Raw genomic sequence first — 19,978 nt, forward strand, 5'->3', positions numbered from 1 at the left:
CCTTTTAAAGTATTAGGCATTTTTGTGATTTGAAAGACTCAGACACTAATTCATGCTATAATAAACTGTAATATAATATATACCTGAATCAAATATTTAGTTTAGACCATGAACCTGGCAGAGTAAAAGTGGTACAGATGGGTAAATGCAGGACCTTCCAGTTTGCAGGAACGTCAATGCTCACTAAGGCACAACTAGAGAAATGTCATCCCTTACTGTCAGTTTCCAGATGTCAGACAACAGCATGAACTTTTGCAAAATAAGTAAATTTGTTCCATATGTAATGGCTAAGAAGCGAAGAAATATTAGAAGAGAGGTCTACAAAAATGCCTGTGAAGTGAGCCTCCCATGAAGAAAAGAAGGTCTAGAATAATACAATCTGCATCAGGAAACTTCGTAATTCTGATTATGTCATGGTGCTGCACACCATTCTCAAATCTTTTTAACTGCAGTCTCCTAATTGATTTTACAATTTCCTTTTCTCTAGATTCTCCTTAGAGTATCTGTGTTATATGTGCCCTTTTTATATTTTTTAAGTAAATTTCATACATATCAATTTGCTTTGAGAAGTGTTTAATAGTATTGTGAAATTATTAAGCTAATTGGTAACATCTTATAGCCTCATCAATAAGGTTTGAGATCTGGTTGCTTTTAGAAAATAACATTTGTCACCTCAAGGGAATGTAATTGAATAAATGAGAGAGATATGGGCCAGGAGCCTGGGTGTCTGAGTGTTTTCACCTTTGCACAGGTAGTCCTAATGCATGCCTACTCAACAACCCCATTCTTATGTTCATTCCCCTTTAGGGTGCTGTAGGCCAGTCTCAGGGTCTCCAAGACCCAGAATACAATTAAACTTGAAGTTTGAATGAGAAAAGTGCGATCAGTGTAGGCTGAATGTCTTACCTCTAAAAACTAGGCACATCAGACAAATCCAAATTGAAGGACATTCTACAGAGTATCTGACTGGTATTCCTCAGAACTATCAAGTTCATAAAAAATAAGGAATATCTGAGAAATTGTCACAGCCAAGAGGAGCCTGAGGAGACATAATGGCTAAATGTAATGTATTGAGAAGGAGATCAGGGAGCAGAAAAAGAATAATAAGTAAAAATTAAGGAAATCTGAATAAAGTATGGAGTTTAGTTAATAATGTATTGCTACTGGTTCATTTGTTGTAACACACTATAGAAATGTCAGATTTTGACACGGGGGGATACTGTGTGCAGGGTACATGAATACTCTAGTATCTTTGCAAATTTTCCCTAAATCTAGAACTATTCTAAAATAAAGTTTATTTTAAAAAAACTAAAGCAGGGGCGCCTGGGTGGCTCAGTCATTGGGTGTCTGCCTTCAGCTTGGGTCATGATCCCAGGGTCCTGGGCTCGAGCCCCGCATCGGGCTCCCTGCTCGGCGAGGAGCCTGCTTCTCCCTCTCCCACTCCGCCTGCTTGTGTTCCCTCTCTTGCTGTCTCTCTCTCTGTTGGGTGAATGAATAAAATCTTTAATTAATTAATTAATTAATTAAAATAAAGCCAAAAAATCACATTTTTACCAATTTTACTGTACCATTCATTAGGATGTTTCTGTGTAGCAAGGCTTAGAATTACCACATACAAGTAAATAGGAAACTGAGGAAAACAAAAAGCAAACAATAAAAACTCTCTTCCCAATTATCTTTCACTTATTATTTTAATAAAACATCTATATATTTGGCAATATGAAAAATAAAGGAAGCACTAAGCATTTTAGTGTTTTGACCTCTTTTTGGCGTACTATGTTACACATAAATATAATCTAGAGAAACTCACATATGCTTGTGCCAATTAACAACATAATTATGTGTATATTATCAGACCTTGCAGCAATTAAGAAAAATAAATCTTCCTACCTACAATACAGTTAGTTGCTCCTCAATCCACTTTATCATTACATTTGCATAACATTCAATAAAATGCCTCAATCCCATTCAGGATTCTTCGAGAACTTCAAGAATGGCCAACTTGAGTGCTATAAATACAGATGCTTCTTTTGTTTGACATTGTTTTTTTTAACAGCTTTTTTTGAGATTTAATTGACTTAAACTGCGCATACGAGAGTATACAATTAGGAAAGTTTGGGCATACATGTACCCCTGTGAAACCACCACAGTCAACATAATGAACCAATCACCCCCCAAATTTTTAAGTGCTTTTTGTAAACACTCCCTCCCAATCCTCCCTCTCCCCACCCAGCCCCACTCTTGTCAACCACTAATTTGTTTACTGCCAGTATAGATTACTATGTATTTTTTGAAACTTTGTGTAAATGGAATCATACATCATGTATTCTGTCCTGCCTGACTTCTAGCACTCAGCATAATTGTTTTCAGACCTGTTGATGTTGTGAAATGTATCAAGAGTTCCTTTTTACTGGTGAATAGTATTTCATTGTATAGATGTACCACTGTTTGAGCTCATTGGTATTGATGCCCGTTAAAGTTATTTAGTTTGTTTGCAGTTTTTGGATATTACATATAAGGTCACTCTGAACATTCATATTTAAGTCTGTGGACATGCACTTTTATTTCTCTTGGGTAAATATCTAGGATTTAAAGGGGTAGGCCTTATGGTAAGAGTATGTTTAAATAAATGAACTACCAAATTATTTTCCTTTTACATTCCTATAATATATGAGAATTACAGCTACTCCACATCCGTGCCAACACTTGGGATAACCATGCATTTTAATGTTAGCCATCAGAATAAATGTGTAGTGGTATTTCATTATTATTTTAATTTGCATTATCCTGATGACTAGTGATGTTGAACATTTTTATGTGCTATTATTTTTATATTTTATCTTGACCATCAGTATCTCTTCTTTGTTAATGTGTCTGTTCAGATGTTGTGCCCATTTTTTAACTGGGTCATTTGTTTTCTTTTTTTTTTAAGATTTTATTTATTTATTTGAGAGAGAGAATGAGATAGAGAGAGCACATGAGAGGGGAGAGGGTCAGAGGGAGAAGCAGACTCCCTGTCGAGCAGGGAGCCCAATGCGGGACCCGATCCCGGGACTCCAGAATCATGACCTGAGCCAAAGGCAGTTGCTTAACCAACTGAGCCACCCAGGCACCCTGGGTCATTTGTTTTCTTATCACGGAGTTCTGAGAGTTCTTTATATATTCTTTGTATTTCTGGATACAAGTATTTTTATCAGAAAAAAGATTGGAAAATATTTCTTCCCATCTGAGATTTGTCTTTCTGTTCACTTAAGAGCATCATCCAAAGAACAGAACTTTTTAATTTGGGAAGTTTAATTTATAATTTTTTCTTTTATAAATCAAGATTTTAGTGTTCTATTTAAGAAACTTTTGCCAAATCCAAGATCACAAAGATTATTCCCTACATTTTTTTCTAGAAGTATTATAGTTTTAGTTCTTACATTTAGGTTTGGGATCAATTTTGTGTTAATTTCTGTCCACGGTGCGAGATATGGTTTGAAGTTTGTTTTATTGTTGTTGGTTTTGTTTGCATATAGACTTCCAGTTGTTCCAGCACCATTTGCTGAAAAGACTGTCTTTTCTCCACTGAATTGCCTTTGCACCTTTGTGAAAAATTGAATTTTCCATATATGTGTAGGTCTTTTTCTGGACTCTCTGTTCTGTTATATTGATGTATTTGTCTCTTTATGGCTTATTTTCCTCTTTTATATTTTATTGGTTTCTACTTGGATCTTTATTATTTCCTGTCTTCTGCTTATTTTGAGCTTAACTTGCTCTTTTGGTGTTGTTTTCTTAGGCTGAATTTGAGGTCATTTACTTGAGAATTATTATTTGGTTTCCAAGTACTTGGGGATTTTCCAGAGATCTTTCTGTATTAATTTCTAATATAATTCCGGTGTGGTCAGAGAACATACTTTCTATGACTTGAATCCTTTTAATTTTATTAAGACTTGTTTTGTGGCACAGAATATGATCTATCTTGCTAAATATTTTATGTTGACTTGGAAGTAATGTGCATTTTGCTGTTGGGTAGAATGTTCTATAAACATCAGTTATATTAAGTTGGTTGATCGTATTATTCAAGTCTTCCTTATCCTTACAAATTCTCTTTCTACTTCTATAAATTACTGAAAGAGGGGTATTGAATTATTTAATTATTATTGTGGATTTGTTCTTACAGTTGTATTCATTTTGGTGCCATGTATTTTGGAGCCCTATTATGTGCGTAAACATTCAAAACTGTCATGTTCTTTTAATGAATTGACCCCTTTATCATTATGAAATAAACCTCTTTACTCTGGTTATATCCTTTGCTCTTTATTCTGTTTTATTTTTTAATTTTAATTCCAGTATAGTTAAAATACTTTGTGGCTCCTTACAAATTTAGCATTATTGGTTCTAGTTCTGTGAAAAATCCTGTTGGTATTTTGATAGTGATTGCATTAAATCTGTAGTTTGCCAGACACCTGGCATGCGACTCTTGATCTCAATTCCTATTACACCTAAAGGAACTAGAAAAAGAAGAACAAGCCCATTCTTAAGAGTTTTCTTTCCCCCAAAATGACCTGTGACATAAATGGTCTTATTTGAGGGCCACTTTCTTAGGGTATCACAGTGATATATTACAGTAAAGTTTGGGATAGACATGCATTGTACATTTAGTGTTATAGTAATATTTTATCGTAAATTCTAAATATTACAAGAATTAAATAAAAATTAATTGGAGAACATGTGGATAAAACTTGTTGATAGTTAAACTGTTACCTCTTTATATTGGATGGATTCCTCAGACTTGTGAGGAAGGTCTGACTTGATGCTATTCATAGAGCACAGAGGAACTGAGTTGATACTTTTTTCAATAGACATTGATTCCATCTGTTCATCAGCTTTTTTAATATCCTTAAATGAAGAATTTACATGTTACTATTAGAATACTGTTTTCAAAATTCAAAAGACTTTTATTAAGCATCCCTTTAAAACTGCATTGCCTCTGATACTGAAAGTCTGTATTCCTGTGCAGCTCTTGCTGAAGTTTTCAGGCTTGATAGAGTTTTTGGGTTTTTTTTGCATGCATGCATTTTTTTCTGATGAGAAATCTACTGTCATTTTTATCTCTGCTCCTTTCTATGTAATGTGTCTTTTTTTTCCCCCTATGGCTGCTTTTAGGATTTTCTTCTTTATCTCTACTACTAAATAATTTGATTTTGATATGCCTTGGAGTAGTTTCCTTCATGTTTCCTGTGTTGAGCTTCTTGGATCTGTGGGATCATAGCTTTCATCAAATGTAGAAACATTTTACCATTGTTCTGCAAATATTTTTATCCCACCTCAGGGATACCAATTACACATACCTTAGGCTGGTTGATTTTGTCTCCCACCTCACTGATATTTTCTTAATATATTTTTTATTCTCTTTTCTCTTTGTGTTTAATTTTAAATAGTTTCAATCGCTGTCTTTGAGTTCACATGCCTTTTCTTCTGCAATATTTAATTCATCATTCCCATCTACGTTTTTTTCATAGATATTGTATTTTTCATACCTAGAAAATGATTATGGTCATTTTTATAGTTTAGATACCATGATTGTTTTAATGTCCTTGTGTACTAATTCTTACATCTGTATTAGTTCTGGGGCAGTTTGATTAATTGATTTTTCTCCTCATTATTGGTTGTATTTTCTTGCTGTTTTGCTTGCCTGGTCATTTTTTTAATGTATGTCAAAAATAGTGAATTTTTCATTGTTGGGTGCTGGGTTGTTTTTTTTTTTTTAACATTTGTTGAGAGATGGAATTTTAAGTTAAGAACAGTTTGACCTTTTTATTTTTTTTTGGTTTTGCTTTTAATTTTTGTTAGGCTAGATTAGAGCCATGTTAGGTCTAGAGCAAATTATTCTTTACTGCTGAGGCATGACTCTTTGTACTCTACTCAATACCTCTACGCATTTTGAAGTTTTAGGGTCATGCTGTTTAGAACAGGCATTATTTCCTGTCCTCTATGAGTGCTGGGTATGGTGTCCTCTAATCCTTTCAAAGAGCTCTTTTCTAGCTTTGAGTAGTTTCTTCACCATGTTATACCAGGAAACTCTCTACGTAGTGATAAGAAAAAGTCTCCACTATATATTATTAATTTTGTTTTGTTTTTTTTAGGTGCCTAATAATGTATATAGTGTGTTAACCTCTGTGTAAGAAAGGATGGGCATACATAATTGCATTTGCTTGTATTTTCAAAAATGAACATTATAACTGTTAAAAGCAGTGACCTATGGGAGAGGAAATTAGAAAACCAGGTGAAATAGGGGATGGGGATTAAGGAGTGCACTTGTCAGTGATGAGCACTGGGTAATGTATGGAATTACTGAATCACTATATTGTATACCTGACACTAATAAAACCCTGTCTGTTTCAAAAAAAAAAAGAAAGAAAACCAGGTGAGGCAAGACATGCATGGAAGCAGAATTCTCAATGTCTACTTTTTTATTTATTGTTTTGATTTTTGAACTATGTGAAGGTATTATCTATTTTAATTTTTTTATTTAAAAAAATTTGTATTGTGCTCGCTTCAGCAGCCCATCTACTATTAAAAATATTTTATTAAGTAATTTCTACGCCCAATGTGGGACTCGAACTCATGATCCCAAGATCAAGGGTCACATGCTGTAGTGACTGAGCCAGCCAGGCACCCCATGTATTGTCTATTTTTATTTTTTCTTTTATTTATTTATTTATTCATTTATTTATTTATTTTAAATCTTATTCTTGATAGTCCATCTTGGGTTGAAAACAAAAGTCTGTCTTATTTTAAAAATACAATTGACTCTTCATTTTTTGAGGCATTGCTTTGGTATTATCTTTTTCCAAAATATTCACTTTTTTGTTTTTTATAAAATTTAGAAACCACCCATCTTTTAAATTATACATAATAAACTATCAGAGGGTATATTTATAAATATTGTTTAAATGAAGTATATGTTATAGAATCAAAAATAGCTCTTTTGGCATGTATGTCGAGTATTATAAGATCACTCTTAAAGATCAGTAATTCTTATCATTATCCACGTTTCAACAGAGGGAGTTTAAATAGGTATACTTCGTTCATGTATAGAACTGTTACAAAGATATACACTTGCCAAATGAAGGCCTGTCTTTAGTGCTGGTACAAGATACAGGAAAAGAAAATTTGCAGGGTATGGGAAGCAGTCAATGCAAAGGGCTTTAGTCACATTAACAGGAACACATCATGTCACAGAGATGCAGCAGAGTTTGTGAACTTAGAGCATTCAAAGGACCTGAGTTGTGTTGCAGCATTGCCACCTACCCGCTATATGAACTAGCATCCATTACTTAATTTCTGTGAGCCTCAATTTTCCTGTCTCTCAGAAACCTACCTTCCCAGACAGCTGACAGGACTGCGTGAGCAAAACCAAATAGAGGAATGTTATAGAACCTTTTACACTCTTAACACTCTTTAAAATATGTTTTCAAAAGTAAGAATTATTTTTGCCATCAGTAATTAATAATTAATTTTATGGTCTCCCTACTTCTTTTTTAAAGATAACAAAACTAGGACCCTGGGTGGGTCAGTTGGTTAAGCGTCTGCCTTCAGCTCAGGTGACAATCTCAGGGTCCTGAGATAGAACCTTGCATTGGGCTCTCTGCTCAGCAGGGAGTCAGCTTCTCCCTCTCCCTCTGTGCTCTCTCTCTCTCTCTCTGTCTCTCTCGCTCTCTCTCAAATTAAATAAATAAATAAGTAAATCTTTTTTAAAAAAAAGATAAAATCAATGTGAGTCACCTGAAATTAAAATTATACACACACATATATAATTCAACATATGTATTTAATATTTAACATATTTATATTCAGTTGTCTTGAGTAAAAAGACCAAAAAAGCAGCAAAAATAATTCAAAATATCATGCCTATATTTATTCATTACAGCATCAATCATTTTTACCTTGATCATTTATAATCTCTTAAATCTCAAAAACATGGTAAGATTGACCTCTAGGGGAAAAAATAGAGTCTAAGGGTTGAGAAAGACCTTGAAAGTCCTGTATCCATATGTAGATACAGAGTGTTGGGTAGTTTATAAAGGACAAATATCATTTATATAAACAATTCCCCCATTCTGAAACCTCCAATAAGTTGTAGTCCCTACAGAAGAAACACTACTTAACATTGCTTTATATGAACTAGCCCCAAATATTCTATTCCTAGCCCCATGTTCCATTCTTCACACACCTCTGCTATATGTGAACCTCAGTATTTTTCAGAAATCCATGTTCTTTTAGGCCCAACTACCTGGTCTTGCTGTAGCCTCTATCATAATTGCCCCTCCTCTCTTTTTCCCACTTGGCAAATATCTGTCCATTCATTAAGACCCTACTCAAAAGTCATCTATTTGGCAATCTTTCTGTATTCATCTAAACAGTTAATTACTTCTGTTCCCCTGTAATATTTTTATATAATTTCTGTTATACATTTTTTACTTTATGTTGTAATTCTTTTTTTGCCCCCCTTATTAGCTCTGTCAAGGGCTTTAGAATTGCTCTCAGTAAAGACTCAAGGGTCTGCAGCTTGAAGATATTTGATTAATAATTTAAAATCAGTTATTTATGGGGGTACCTGGGTGGCTCAGTCAGTTAAGTGTCTGACTCTTGATTTTGGCTCAGGCCATGATCTCAGGGTCATGCGATAGAGCCCCACATCAGGCTCCATGCTGAGAGTGGAGCCGCTTAAGCTTCTCTCTCTCCCTCTCCCCGCCCCTAGTCATAGGTGCTAGTCATATCTCATTATCTCATATTTTTAGAAAAGAAGAATGAAAAAGGGCTGCTGGAGGTAGAAACAACTATCTGTATTATCTAGTCTATGTGATAGGAGATGTAGGTTAAATATAATACACATTTAGATGCTTTGAATAATAATTATAGAGTCTCATTATTATAATGTTATTGAAGTCATGACAGGGAGAGACCCTACCTTGGATAGATGTTAAACTACCCTTTTTTTTCCTTTTTTAATCTACCTGTTTTAAGGACTCGTAATATCTATGCTTGACACAAACCAGCTAAGGTCCACCTACATAGAAACCTTTTTACTTTTACCAGTGTATAGGGCCAGCTACATAGTTTATGAAGCCCAGTGAGAAAAGACAATGTGGGGCCTCTTAATCAAAAATTATTTTTTTAAAGATTTTATTTATTTATTAATCAAAAATTATTAAGAATTATGAGATGACAACAGCAGAGCATAAACCAAGAGTGGGATCCTTCCAAGCACAGGGCCTTGAGCAACTGCATAGTTCATATACCCATGAAATTGGTCTCTACTGCCACCATGACTAGGAGGAAATTTTGACTGTGATATAGTGACCTGTCCTCAGTTCTGAGCTTTAGGTGTCATTCCTCCTTACTAACCCAAATTATAACATTCTTAGTTGGCATGGTTGAGTACAAAACATGCATACATGCACACACACACATACACACACACACATCAGGCATGTATATACCTATATTGAATATGTATATATGTGTGTATGTACTCCTGACATAAATATATTTTTATATGTGTATGTGTGTTCACAGATGACTATATTTCAAGAACCAAAATTAGTAACAATATCTGCTTAATGCAGAAGCCTAGCCTTGATGATTTGTAGTTATCTCCATCCCCAATCCTAGTTCCCTAAGTAATTTTAAAAATTAAAGTCCAGGTAGAATACCCAACTTAAGTAGTTAACCACCTCTCTATTGCCATTTGGAACTTGAATGATATATATGATTTCACTGGAATTTTTTTAATTTAAATTCAATTAGCCAAGATATAATACATCATTAGTTTTTGATATAATGTTCAATAATTCATGAGTTGAATATATCACCCAGTGCTCATCATATCATGTGCCCTTCTTAATTTCCATCATCCAGTTACCCCATCCACCCACCCACCTCTCTTTCCACAACCCTCAATTTGTTTCCCAGAGTTAAGAGTCTCATATGGTTTGTCTCTCTGATTTCTTCCCATTCAGTTTTCCCTCCCTTCCCCTATTGTCCTCTGCACTATTCCTTATGTTCCACATATTAGGAAACCATATGATAATTCTGTTTCTCTGATTGACTTATTTCCCTTAGCATAATACCCTCCAGTTCCATCCATGTCGATGAAAATGGTAGATATTCATCCTTTCTGATTGCTGAGCAATGTTCCATTGTGTATATGAACCACATCTTCTTTATCCATTCATCTGTTGAAGGACATCTTGGCTCCTTCCACAGTTTGGCTATTGTGGACATGGCTGCTATGAACATTGGGGTGCAGGTGCCCCTTCTTTTCCCTACATCTGTATCTTTGGGGTAAATATCCAGTAGTGCAATTGCTGGGTCGTAGGGTAGCTCTATTTTTAATGTCCTGAGGAACCTCCATACTGTTTTCCAGAGTGGCTGCACCAGCTTGCATTCCCACCAACAGGGTTCCTTTTTCTCCACATTCTCACCAACATTTTTTGTTCCCTGTCTTGTTAATTTTAGCCATTTTGACTGGTGTAAGGTGGTATCTCATTGTGGTTATGATTTGTATTTCCCTCATGGCAAGTGATGTGGAGCATTTTTTCATGTGTCTGTTGGCCATTTGTATGTCTTCTTTGGAGAAGTGTCTGTTCATGTCTTCTGCCTATTTCTTGACTGGATTGTTTGTTTTTTGGGTGTTGAGTTTGAGAAGTTCTTTATAGATCTTGGATACCAGCCCTTTATCTGTAATGTCATTTGCAAATATCTTCTCCCATTCTGTAGGTTGCCTTTTAGTTTTATTGATTGTTTCCTTTGCTGTGCAGAGGCTTTTTATCTTGATGAAGTCCCAATAGCTCATTTTTGCTTTTGTTTCCCTTGCCTTCAGAGACGTGCCTTGCAAAAAGTTGCTTTGTCCAAGGTCTAAGATGTTGCTGCCTGTGTTCTCCTCTAGGATTTTGATGTATTCCTGTCTCACATTTAGATCTTTCATCCATTTTGAGTTTATCTTTGTATATGGTGTAAGAGAATATCAGTTTCATTCTTCTGCATGTGGCTGTCCAATTTTCCCAGCACCATTTATTGAAGAGACTGTCTTTTTTCCATTGGATATTCTTTCCTGCTTTGTCAACGATTGGTTGACCATAGAGTTGAGGGTCCATTTCTGGGCTCACGGTAACTTTTCTGACCCTAGACCATGAATCCCAAAGGTTTTAATTTTAGTTATATGACCATATCTCCAGATTGTCCTGAGAAAGTTCCAGTTTGCCACTTTTGTCCAACTCAAGAGTGTCCTAGTCTGGATAATTCTCCAGATGGTCATCATAACATAAACCAAATGCTTCAAAATATACCTTTCTTTTTTTATTTTAAAGAAGGTACTGTAAAAATAATGGTAAAAAAAAAAAAGACATAACAGTGTAACTATTTTCAGTTCTTCATAATTACATCTGTTTGTTTCTGGTGTACATATATATGTTACTCATAGGAACAAAGTTATTACAAATAGAACTTACCCAAATTATTTTAGCTTTCTTGCTTTTATTTTTATTGATTTAGCTTTCTTGCTTTTAAACAAAAATGAAACACATTTATGTTAAATAATTAAGAAAATTGAGAAAAGAAGAATACAATCCATAGGCCCAGTAATTAAATACAGGCACTATGAGTATGTTGGTATATTTTCATATAGGTATAATCTTCTATGGATAAATTTTTTAACGTAGTTATAACATGATACATAAACTTCCATATAATATTTTGTTATTAATCTGTTTCCACATTATTATTTAATCTTAATAAGTTGTTCTGAAAAGTTTTCTTCTCTTATAGATTTGGAATAGAATTTGAAAGAAATACTTAATCTGCTTTATTAAGTACATCTGCATGGAGCGACCCTTTTCAGAGACTAGAGAACACCATACCAGATTCTAGTACCAGTCCTTCCAGTGACTGGCTGAGCCTTAAGGAAGCTTCTTACATTTTCTGAACTCCCAATTTCCTTTTCTGTAATTGATAAAAATAAAAATAAGAACTATAAAAGTAAATAGCAGTAATATAGCAGTACTACTAATAGTAATAATATTAGCTATCAGTTCTTGAGCACCAGAAAATTTTTAGTGTGCCTTTAGTATGCCAAAACTATCCATTATTGTGCTAGGCATTTATAGAAAATACATTATTTCAAGAATAGTCAAGACAGTCTTGTAGAGGAGCAATAAAGCTGGAAGACTCAGATTAACAGATATCAAGACCTGTTTTAAATTTGTAGTAGTTAAGACAGTATAGCATTGGTGCAATAACAGACAAACTGAATAGTAGAACAGTATACAGAATACAAAAACAGACACAAAGTAATGGTCACCTGATTTAATGACAAAGACAACTCTGCAGTGCAATAAAGTAAGAATGGTCTTTTCAGAAATGCTGTTAGGACATTTGTTTAACCAAATGGGAAAATGTACATTGATTCCTACTTTGCACCACACACAGAAGTCATTCCAGATAAATTATAGATCTAAATATGAAAGACAAAATGATAAACATAGTAAGGTAAAAGATAGGAAAACATCTATGTGACATTAGAGTAGATAAAGATTTCTTAAAATAGGGACACAAAATACATAAATTATGCAAAAAGTTGATAAATTGCACTTCACTAAAATTTTTTTAATTCTATTCAGAAAGACATCATTAAGAGAGTGGAAAGACAACCATTTTAGGGGGGGAAATCATTGTAATAGTATGTGACTAAGTCCTCATATATAGAATATATAAACAAGTCCTGAAAATTAACTAGAATAAGACAGTTCCAACAGAAAACCAAGCAAAACCTGACAATTCACAACAGAGAATATCCAAATTGTCACCAACCATATGAAAAGTTGTTCAACTTTATCAGTCATCAGGGAAATGCAAATAAAGCCACAATATGATAGTACCTACCTACCAGACAAAGACAGAAAGTACCAAGTGTTAGAATATAGAGTAGCCATAACTCTCCTGCACTTTTGGGAGTTTATAAATTAGGACAGCCACTTTAAAGAGCTGTTTGGCAGAACCTAAAAAAGCTGGGCAGTTCTTCTCAGTATATAACTAGAAGAATTCTCTACATATGTTCATCCAATAAAAATGTATAGGAATCTATTCATAACAGGAAAAACCCTGGAACTATCCAAATGCCAACTGACAATAGTATGGATAAATAAATTGTGGTATATACAAATGGAATTTTGTTCAGTAATAAGAATGAATGATCTATAACTATATAAAACAAATGGATGAATATCAAAAAACATAATGTTGAACAAAAATTCACAAACACAGAAGGGTATATATTGCATGGTTCCACTTATATAAAATACAACAGAAAATCAAAACTAATCTATGCTGTTTAAAGTCAGGATAGTGATTACCGACAACAGCAAATCAAAACTAATCTATGCTATTTAAAGTCAAGATAGTGATTACCGTTGGTGTGGATGAGCAGTAACAATGATTGAAGAGAGCCTGAAGAGTTTCAGAGTGCTGGCAATGACCTTTTTTTAATCTGGATACTATGCATCTGGATGTATTTGGTTTGTCAAAATGTGTTGATCTATACATTTATGTGTACTTTTCCACATCTGTAAGATACTTGTTAAAAGAGGTGAAGACATATATTACCTTGAATTTCATACCCCACTAGTTTAGTAATATCCCCATTTTAGAGATGAAGAAAAAGTGAGTTTAAGTTACTGAATTAATTACTTTTAGTTACTAATAGCCAGGCAACTATTACATAGCTCAGATTAAATGATCTTTAGTTTCCTGTCTAGTTCAGGATACTATAATTTTTTAAATCCACCAAATTAGAATCTAATTAACTTTCTGATTTTCTTTTTATGCTAATTTTTTGGCCTTCCTAATCTATTAAAGTCTAAATTTCTATATTCACAGATAAGTTTCCTTGATATTTAAAATAATACTACAGGGGCATATGGGTGACTTAGTTGGTTGAGCATCTGATTCTTGATTTTGGCTCAGGTCATGATCTCAGGGTTGTGAGATCAAGCCCTGTGTCAGGCTCTGAGCTCCATGGGGAATCTGCTTAAGATTCTGACCCTACCCCTCCCTCTTACTTGCATGTATACTCTGTCTCTCTCTCTCTCTCTCTCTCTCTCTCAAATGAATCTTTAAAAGCAATAAAATAATACTACAATAAGCTTTCTTGAATATTGCAGAGTTTGTTATTTGTATTAATTTCATGTTTATTTTCTATACTTACTGTTTTGTAGGCAAGCAAAGGTCGGACTACAATTGTCATAGCACACCGGCTTTCCACTATTCGAAGTGCAGATCTCATTGTGACTATGAAAGATGGGATGGTGGTGGAAAAAGGAACACATGCTGAACTAATAGCAAAGCAAGGTCTATATTATTCACTTGCAATGTCACAGGTATGTTTATGTGACATAATGCTATGTTAGCAGGGTTTTTTTTAACTTTTCAGAGATCATTCCACAGAAGTCCTGAATCATAATCTTAGTTTTCACAAAGCAACCAAGGTTTATTTATAATTCCTCAATGAAGAAATTCAATGTGACTAATATCCTCAGCATTGTGCTAGATAATATAATGAAAATTAAAGAATTAATGGGTTCATAGTACCTAATAGTTGCCAGGCACACTGCAAATAGGCTTCAAAGCTTGTACATGGCAGATCCAGAACAGTCTAACTCTATATACTGTCATCTTTTTATTAGAACACAAATTTAACACATAATCCCTACTTAAATACTGAAAACTTAGCTACAGAGGCAAAATGCAGACTCTTTCATACGGATGTTACAAAATGTAGAAATAACCAAAGTTGGTGGGGAAAAGGGGAGTTAGATTACCCATGGAAGGTTTCATGAAGAGGTCTCAAGACTGGAAGGTGGGAGTTAGAAGAGGAAGAGAAGTCTGCATAGCTGGAACAGCACCACGGAGGTAAGAAGGAACTTGGTGTGCAACAAACAGAAAGACCAGCCTTCCTTCCATGAGTAAAGATGAATGTTGGGAGAACAATCAAAAACAGTTGTATTAGAAAGCCAAATCATGGAAGTTCTTAGAAACCAGGCAGAAGAGTTTTTTTTTTTTTTTTTACTCTGACTTACTTTATTGTGTCAGAATCACCTAACACAGTGCCTGACACACAATGGACATTCAGTAAATGCCTGCTGAATGAAGGGATGTACACACAAATGTATGTGTATATAAACCACATCCTCTCAGGTAGATCAGAAAGCTTATGGTACCCATTCAGAAGGAGTCATGATAATGCTGGAGGCACTCTGGCAAATTCCTTTTTTTAGGATCCACATTTCTGCATGCCAGGTGATCTCACATAGTTTTTTCATTAGAACACATTAATGTAAATTATAGGAATTAGGCTGTAGCTAACTTCCTCCTCCAAGAAGAAGAAGAAGAAGTCTTCTTCTCTTGACCTGGAAGGCAGTCTACTTTGCAAGGGGTCATGTACAGACAACAAATCTCACCCCTTTGCAGTTTATTTTACTTTTTCAACTTTCTGATTATATTTTTGATGTCAATATTATTATTTCATATATAAAGGATTTATACAACTCAACACCAAAAAAACAAATCCAGTTAAAAAATGGGCAGAAGACATAAATAGACATTTATCCAAAGAAGACATTCAGATGGCCAACATGAAAAGCTGCTCAACACTACTCATCATAGGGAAACGCAAATCAAAACTACAATAAGATATCATCTCACACCTGTCAGAATGGCTAAAACAAAAAACACAAGAAACAACAAGTGTTGGTGAAGATGTGGAGAAAAAGGAACCCTCATGCACTATTGGTGGAAATGCACACTGGTGAAGCCATTGTGAAAAACTGTATGGAGGGTCCTCAAAAAGTTAAAAATAGAACTACGCTCTGACCCAGTAATTGCACTACTTGATATTTACCCTAAAAATGCAAAAACACTAATTCAAAGGGAAACATCCACCCCCTATGTTTATTGCAGCTTTATTTACAATAGCCAAATTATGAAAAAAAAAAAACCAATAGCCAAATTATGGAAGCAACCCAAGTGTTCACTGATTGATAAATGGATAAAGAAGATGTGGTGTATATATACAATGGAATATTATTCAGCCATAAATAGTAATGAAATCTTGCCATTGGCAACAACATGGATGGAGCTAGAGAATATAATGCTCAGTGAAGTAGGTCAATCAGAGAAAGACAAATACCATTTCATTCATGTGTGGAATTTAAGAAACAAAACAAATAAGTAAAAGGAAAAAAAAAAGAGAGAGAGAAACCAAGAAAGAGACTCTTTAACTATAGAGAACAAACTGATGATTACCAGAGGGGAGGTGGTTGGGGGGGGGGAGGGTAAACTAAATAGGTGATGGGGATTAAAGAGTACACTTATCATGACCAGCACTGAGTAATGTATAGAATTGTTGAATCACTATACTATACATGTGAAACTAATATAACACTATATGTTAACCATACTGGAATTAAAATTTAAAACTTAATAAATAATATTTCACAAATTAGGAAATTTAGAAAGTTATGACCCTCCATCTCCTCATCAAACTTGAAACTTCACATTTAAAACCCTAGCTTTCTCCACAATGCTAGAATGAATTATTTTTAAACATCTGCTATAAAGCAGTGATAATAAAAAAAAGTTTGAAAATATAATCTTATATTGATTCAAAAACTGCCATTTCCAATTTTATTTCACATTAGGCTGTATTTTCCGTTAAAAATAAAAGTTAGCTGTTATATGCCAGTTGAATTTACATGATTTTCATTCCAGAGTAGACTTAATAATTTATGAAATTATGAAGTTCAATATTTTCAAATAAGTACAATAATAAAAGAAAATAGCTACGGTTAAGTTTAACCATATTTTGAGATTTTTTTAAACACTCAGATCTCTTTGAAGTAACATGTGTATATAAACCACATTTTTTTTTTATTATAACTAAACAAAAAACTCTATTATTGGGTCTTAGGTTAAAGAGTTTCACAATGTAAGGAAAATAAAAATGGAGTGTCTGTGGTATAAATGTATTAAATACTTAAAATACCTTATTCAAAATGGATTAGTAGTCTCTCATTACCTAAAGTAATGTTCATTCTGATAAAACAATACCATTTTTAATATTCAGTGAACAACTACAATATTCTGGGTACTGCATAGTAAATATAACAATTCATGATATCTACATAGACAGTAACTCATTTCTGAAACTCTAGAAATGTGTATTTGCCACTATGCCTATAGTATCCAGATGAATCAGTTTATTAGAATCCATGATGATCATAAGTACTAAGAAGTTAATGTTGCTAAGAGAATCAATCCCAGGAAACAGTATAGCAGTGGTTAGGATTATGGGCTCTGGAGACACTGTTAACTTGAAAATCCTGACTCTGCCACTTAATAATTTTAGGACCTTAGGCGAGTTATTTAAATTCTCTGTGCCTCAGTTTTCCAATCTGTAACATGGGGAAAATAATAGTAGCTTATTTATGAATTACTGTGAGTATTAAATGAGTCATTCATGTGAAGTGCTTAGAATCATTGTTGGCATACTAAATTTTATTATATTACTAATATTAGCATTATCCAATCAAACTTTTTACAGAAGTTCAAACCATGAAGATTAATGCTGTAATTATTTATCTTGAACATACATGATTATTTTCAAACCGATTCCTTTAGTCATACGTGATTATTTTCAGACCTATTCCTTTAGTGATTTTTCACATGAAAATTAAATAAAAACAGGTATAGATAGATGCATACCAAAACTTCCTGTCATCATTATTTTGTGTAGCAGCCTTCTCGGCCTTCTTAGAAAAATTTATCACGAGAAGAGGTCGAAATTTTATTTTAAAGTTGCCACAAAGTAAATAGCTCCTGAAAAAAGCCAAGTAAAAGATTTCTTTCTTGGTAGAGAAATTTATAGAAAAAAAAGAGAAAGTGATAGCATAGAATAATGTCTGATTAAAGATGTTAGGATACTATAAGGCTGCTTAAAGTTTACTGTACTTTGAGATGCCTGATTAACAGTTGTTAAGCTTGTCCAAGAATCACAGTCACTGGAAAGCCTTCCACGTGCATATTCTCCTTTGCACCTAAATCCACCTAAGGCTTTCTGTCTCCCCTCCCCGTCTCTTCATGGGGAAGCTACAGATTTACTCACACCACATAGTGATGAGCAGAAAATACATAGTTCCTTTATTTCATGAAATTTGGTCTCATTTCTCTGAGTAGCAAGAAAAGCAAAAACTAGACTTAGAGCAGTCTGGTTTAGAACTTCATCCTATCCTGTGATTTAAACAGTTTTGTTTTGTTTTTTTTTTAAGTTGTTGTCTCTGGGATTTCTTATTCTCTAGGAGTTGATCCCACTGATTTTGCTTTCTGAACAGTTTGGAATGGGCCGCAGTTGCAGGCCTGGAAAGTGTTATTGTCTCCTGAGATTTCTCTCAGGCCCAGGGCCAGCATCACATTTAAGTGCCTAGCTATATGTTATAAATTTATAAGCTCCATAAAAGGCTAGGAAAAAGGAGTCAGAAAGAGTATCTTTGAGTCATGTCCCTCACAGAGCTCTTTTTACTAAAATCTGTCCCTACTAGTGGAATAATTGTTTTGAACTAAGGCATTGTTTTCTCCAGTTAATTGTACAGGTCTTTGAAAAAGAAGGCACAATAAGCTATTGTCACCCACTAACATTTTAGTATAAGTTGGACTTATTAGCTCTCTATCAAGCCTGAAAACTTCAGTAAGAGCTGTACAGGAATATAGGACTTTCAGTATCAGAGGTGATACAGTTTTAGAGGGATGCTTAATAAAAGTCTTTTGAATTTTGGAAACAGTGTTCTAATAGTAACATGTAAATTCTTCATTTAAGGATATTAAAAAAGCTGATGAACAGATGGAATCAATGTCTACTGAAAAAAGTATCAACTCAGTTCCTTTGTGCTCTACGAATAGCATCAAGTCAGACCTTCCTGACAAGTCTGAGGAATCCATCCAATATAAAGAGGTAATGGTTCAACTATCAACAAGTTTTATCCACATGTCCTCCAATTATTTTTATTTAATTCTTATAATATTTAGAATTTATGATAAAATATTACTATAATACTAAGTGTACAAAAGCATCAGTCTTTCCCAAACTTCACTGTAATATCACTCTGATGCTCTAAGAAAGTGGCCCTCAAATAAGACCATTTATGTCACAGGTCATTTTGGGGGCAAGAAAACTTTCTAAGAATGGACTTGTCCTTCTTTTTCTAGTTCCTCTGGGCATAACAGGAATTGGCTAGTGAAAATTAAGAGAACACTAAAGAATGCAGAGGTAGCAGATAAAAGTAGCAACCACTACTGAGGTTGACATAGAGACCCAAGGAAGAGTCCTCATTCTTCTCCCCCAAAAAGGCTGAGATTCATGCCTTACTTCAGAGGGCACAGCTTTGGTTCACTGGATGGCAGAGAAGTTGCTAAGGTACCTCACTGGTGGAGTTTGCTGGAAATCTGTCCTGATGCCAGAACTTATTAGTTTCCAGCAGAAGCTATGGGGCACTGTTGGAACCAGAAGCTGGAGAGGTTGCCCTCTGCAGACATTTGTGACCTGGCTAAACCACAGGCTGATGCTGTCTGGGTCCCCTGGTTACATCTCTCCTGGCCAAACCAAGAACTGGAGAAAGCAGTTTGTGGCCAAACATAGGAGAAAACTGTACTGAGCAGGCACCTACTCTGACAAAACTGCAAGCAGAGCAGCAGAGAGAAAAGCTTATCTTGGAGGAGCCTTCCCAGGAAGCCACCCCAGAAAGAACAGGAAGAAAAATTCCCTCCTCCTGCAGTGTTTTTCCAGTACCCTCAACAGACAGGGCTTGACATCTTCTTAACTGGTAGAGGAAAAATGTTTATAAGGCAAAAGGGTGGATTTGGACCCAAGAGGTAATAAATCAGTAAC

At 34.5% G+C, this 19,978-nt stretch overlaps 1 protein-coding gene across 1 annotated transcript in view; it reads left to right on the forward strand.

Annotated features, from left to right (window-relative positions):
* ABCB5 (ATP binding cassette subfamily B member 5) overlaps window positions 1–19,978 on the forward strand; it is a 115,614-nt gene that overhangs the window by 42,215 nt on the left and 53,421 nt on the right. The window contains exons 14-15 of the mRNA XM_028119335.1: window positions 14,259–14,420; window positions 18,911–19,045. Coding sequence (XP_027975136.1) covers window positions 14,259–14,420; window positions 18,911–19,045 — 297 coding nt within the window. The remainder of the gene's footprint in view (window positions 1–14,258; window positions 14,421–18,910; window positions 19,046–19,978) is intronic.

The sequence above is a fragment of the Eumetopias jubatus genome, unplaced genomic scaffold (genome assembly GCF_037043125.1).
Source record: "Eumetopias jubatus isolate StellerSeaLion01/CBP00866 unplaced genomic scaffold, mEumJub1_p1.0 scaffold_14, whole genome shotgun sequence".
Lineage (NCBI taxonomy): Eukaryota > Metazoa > Chordata > Mammalia > Carnivora > Otariidae > Eumetopias > Eumetopias jubatus.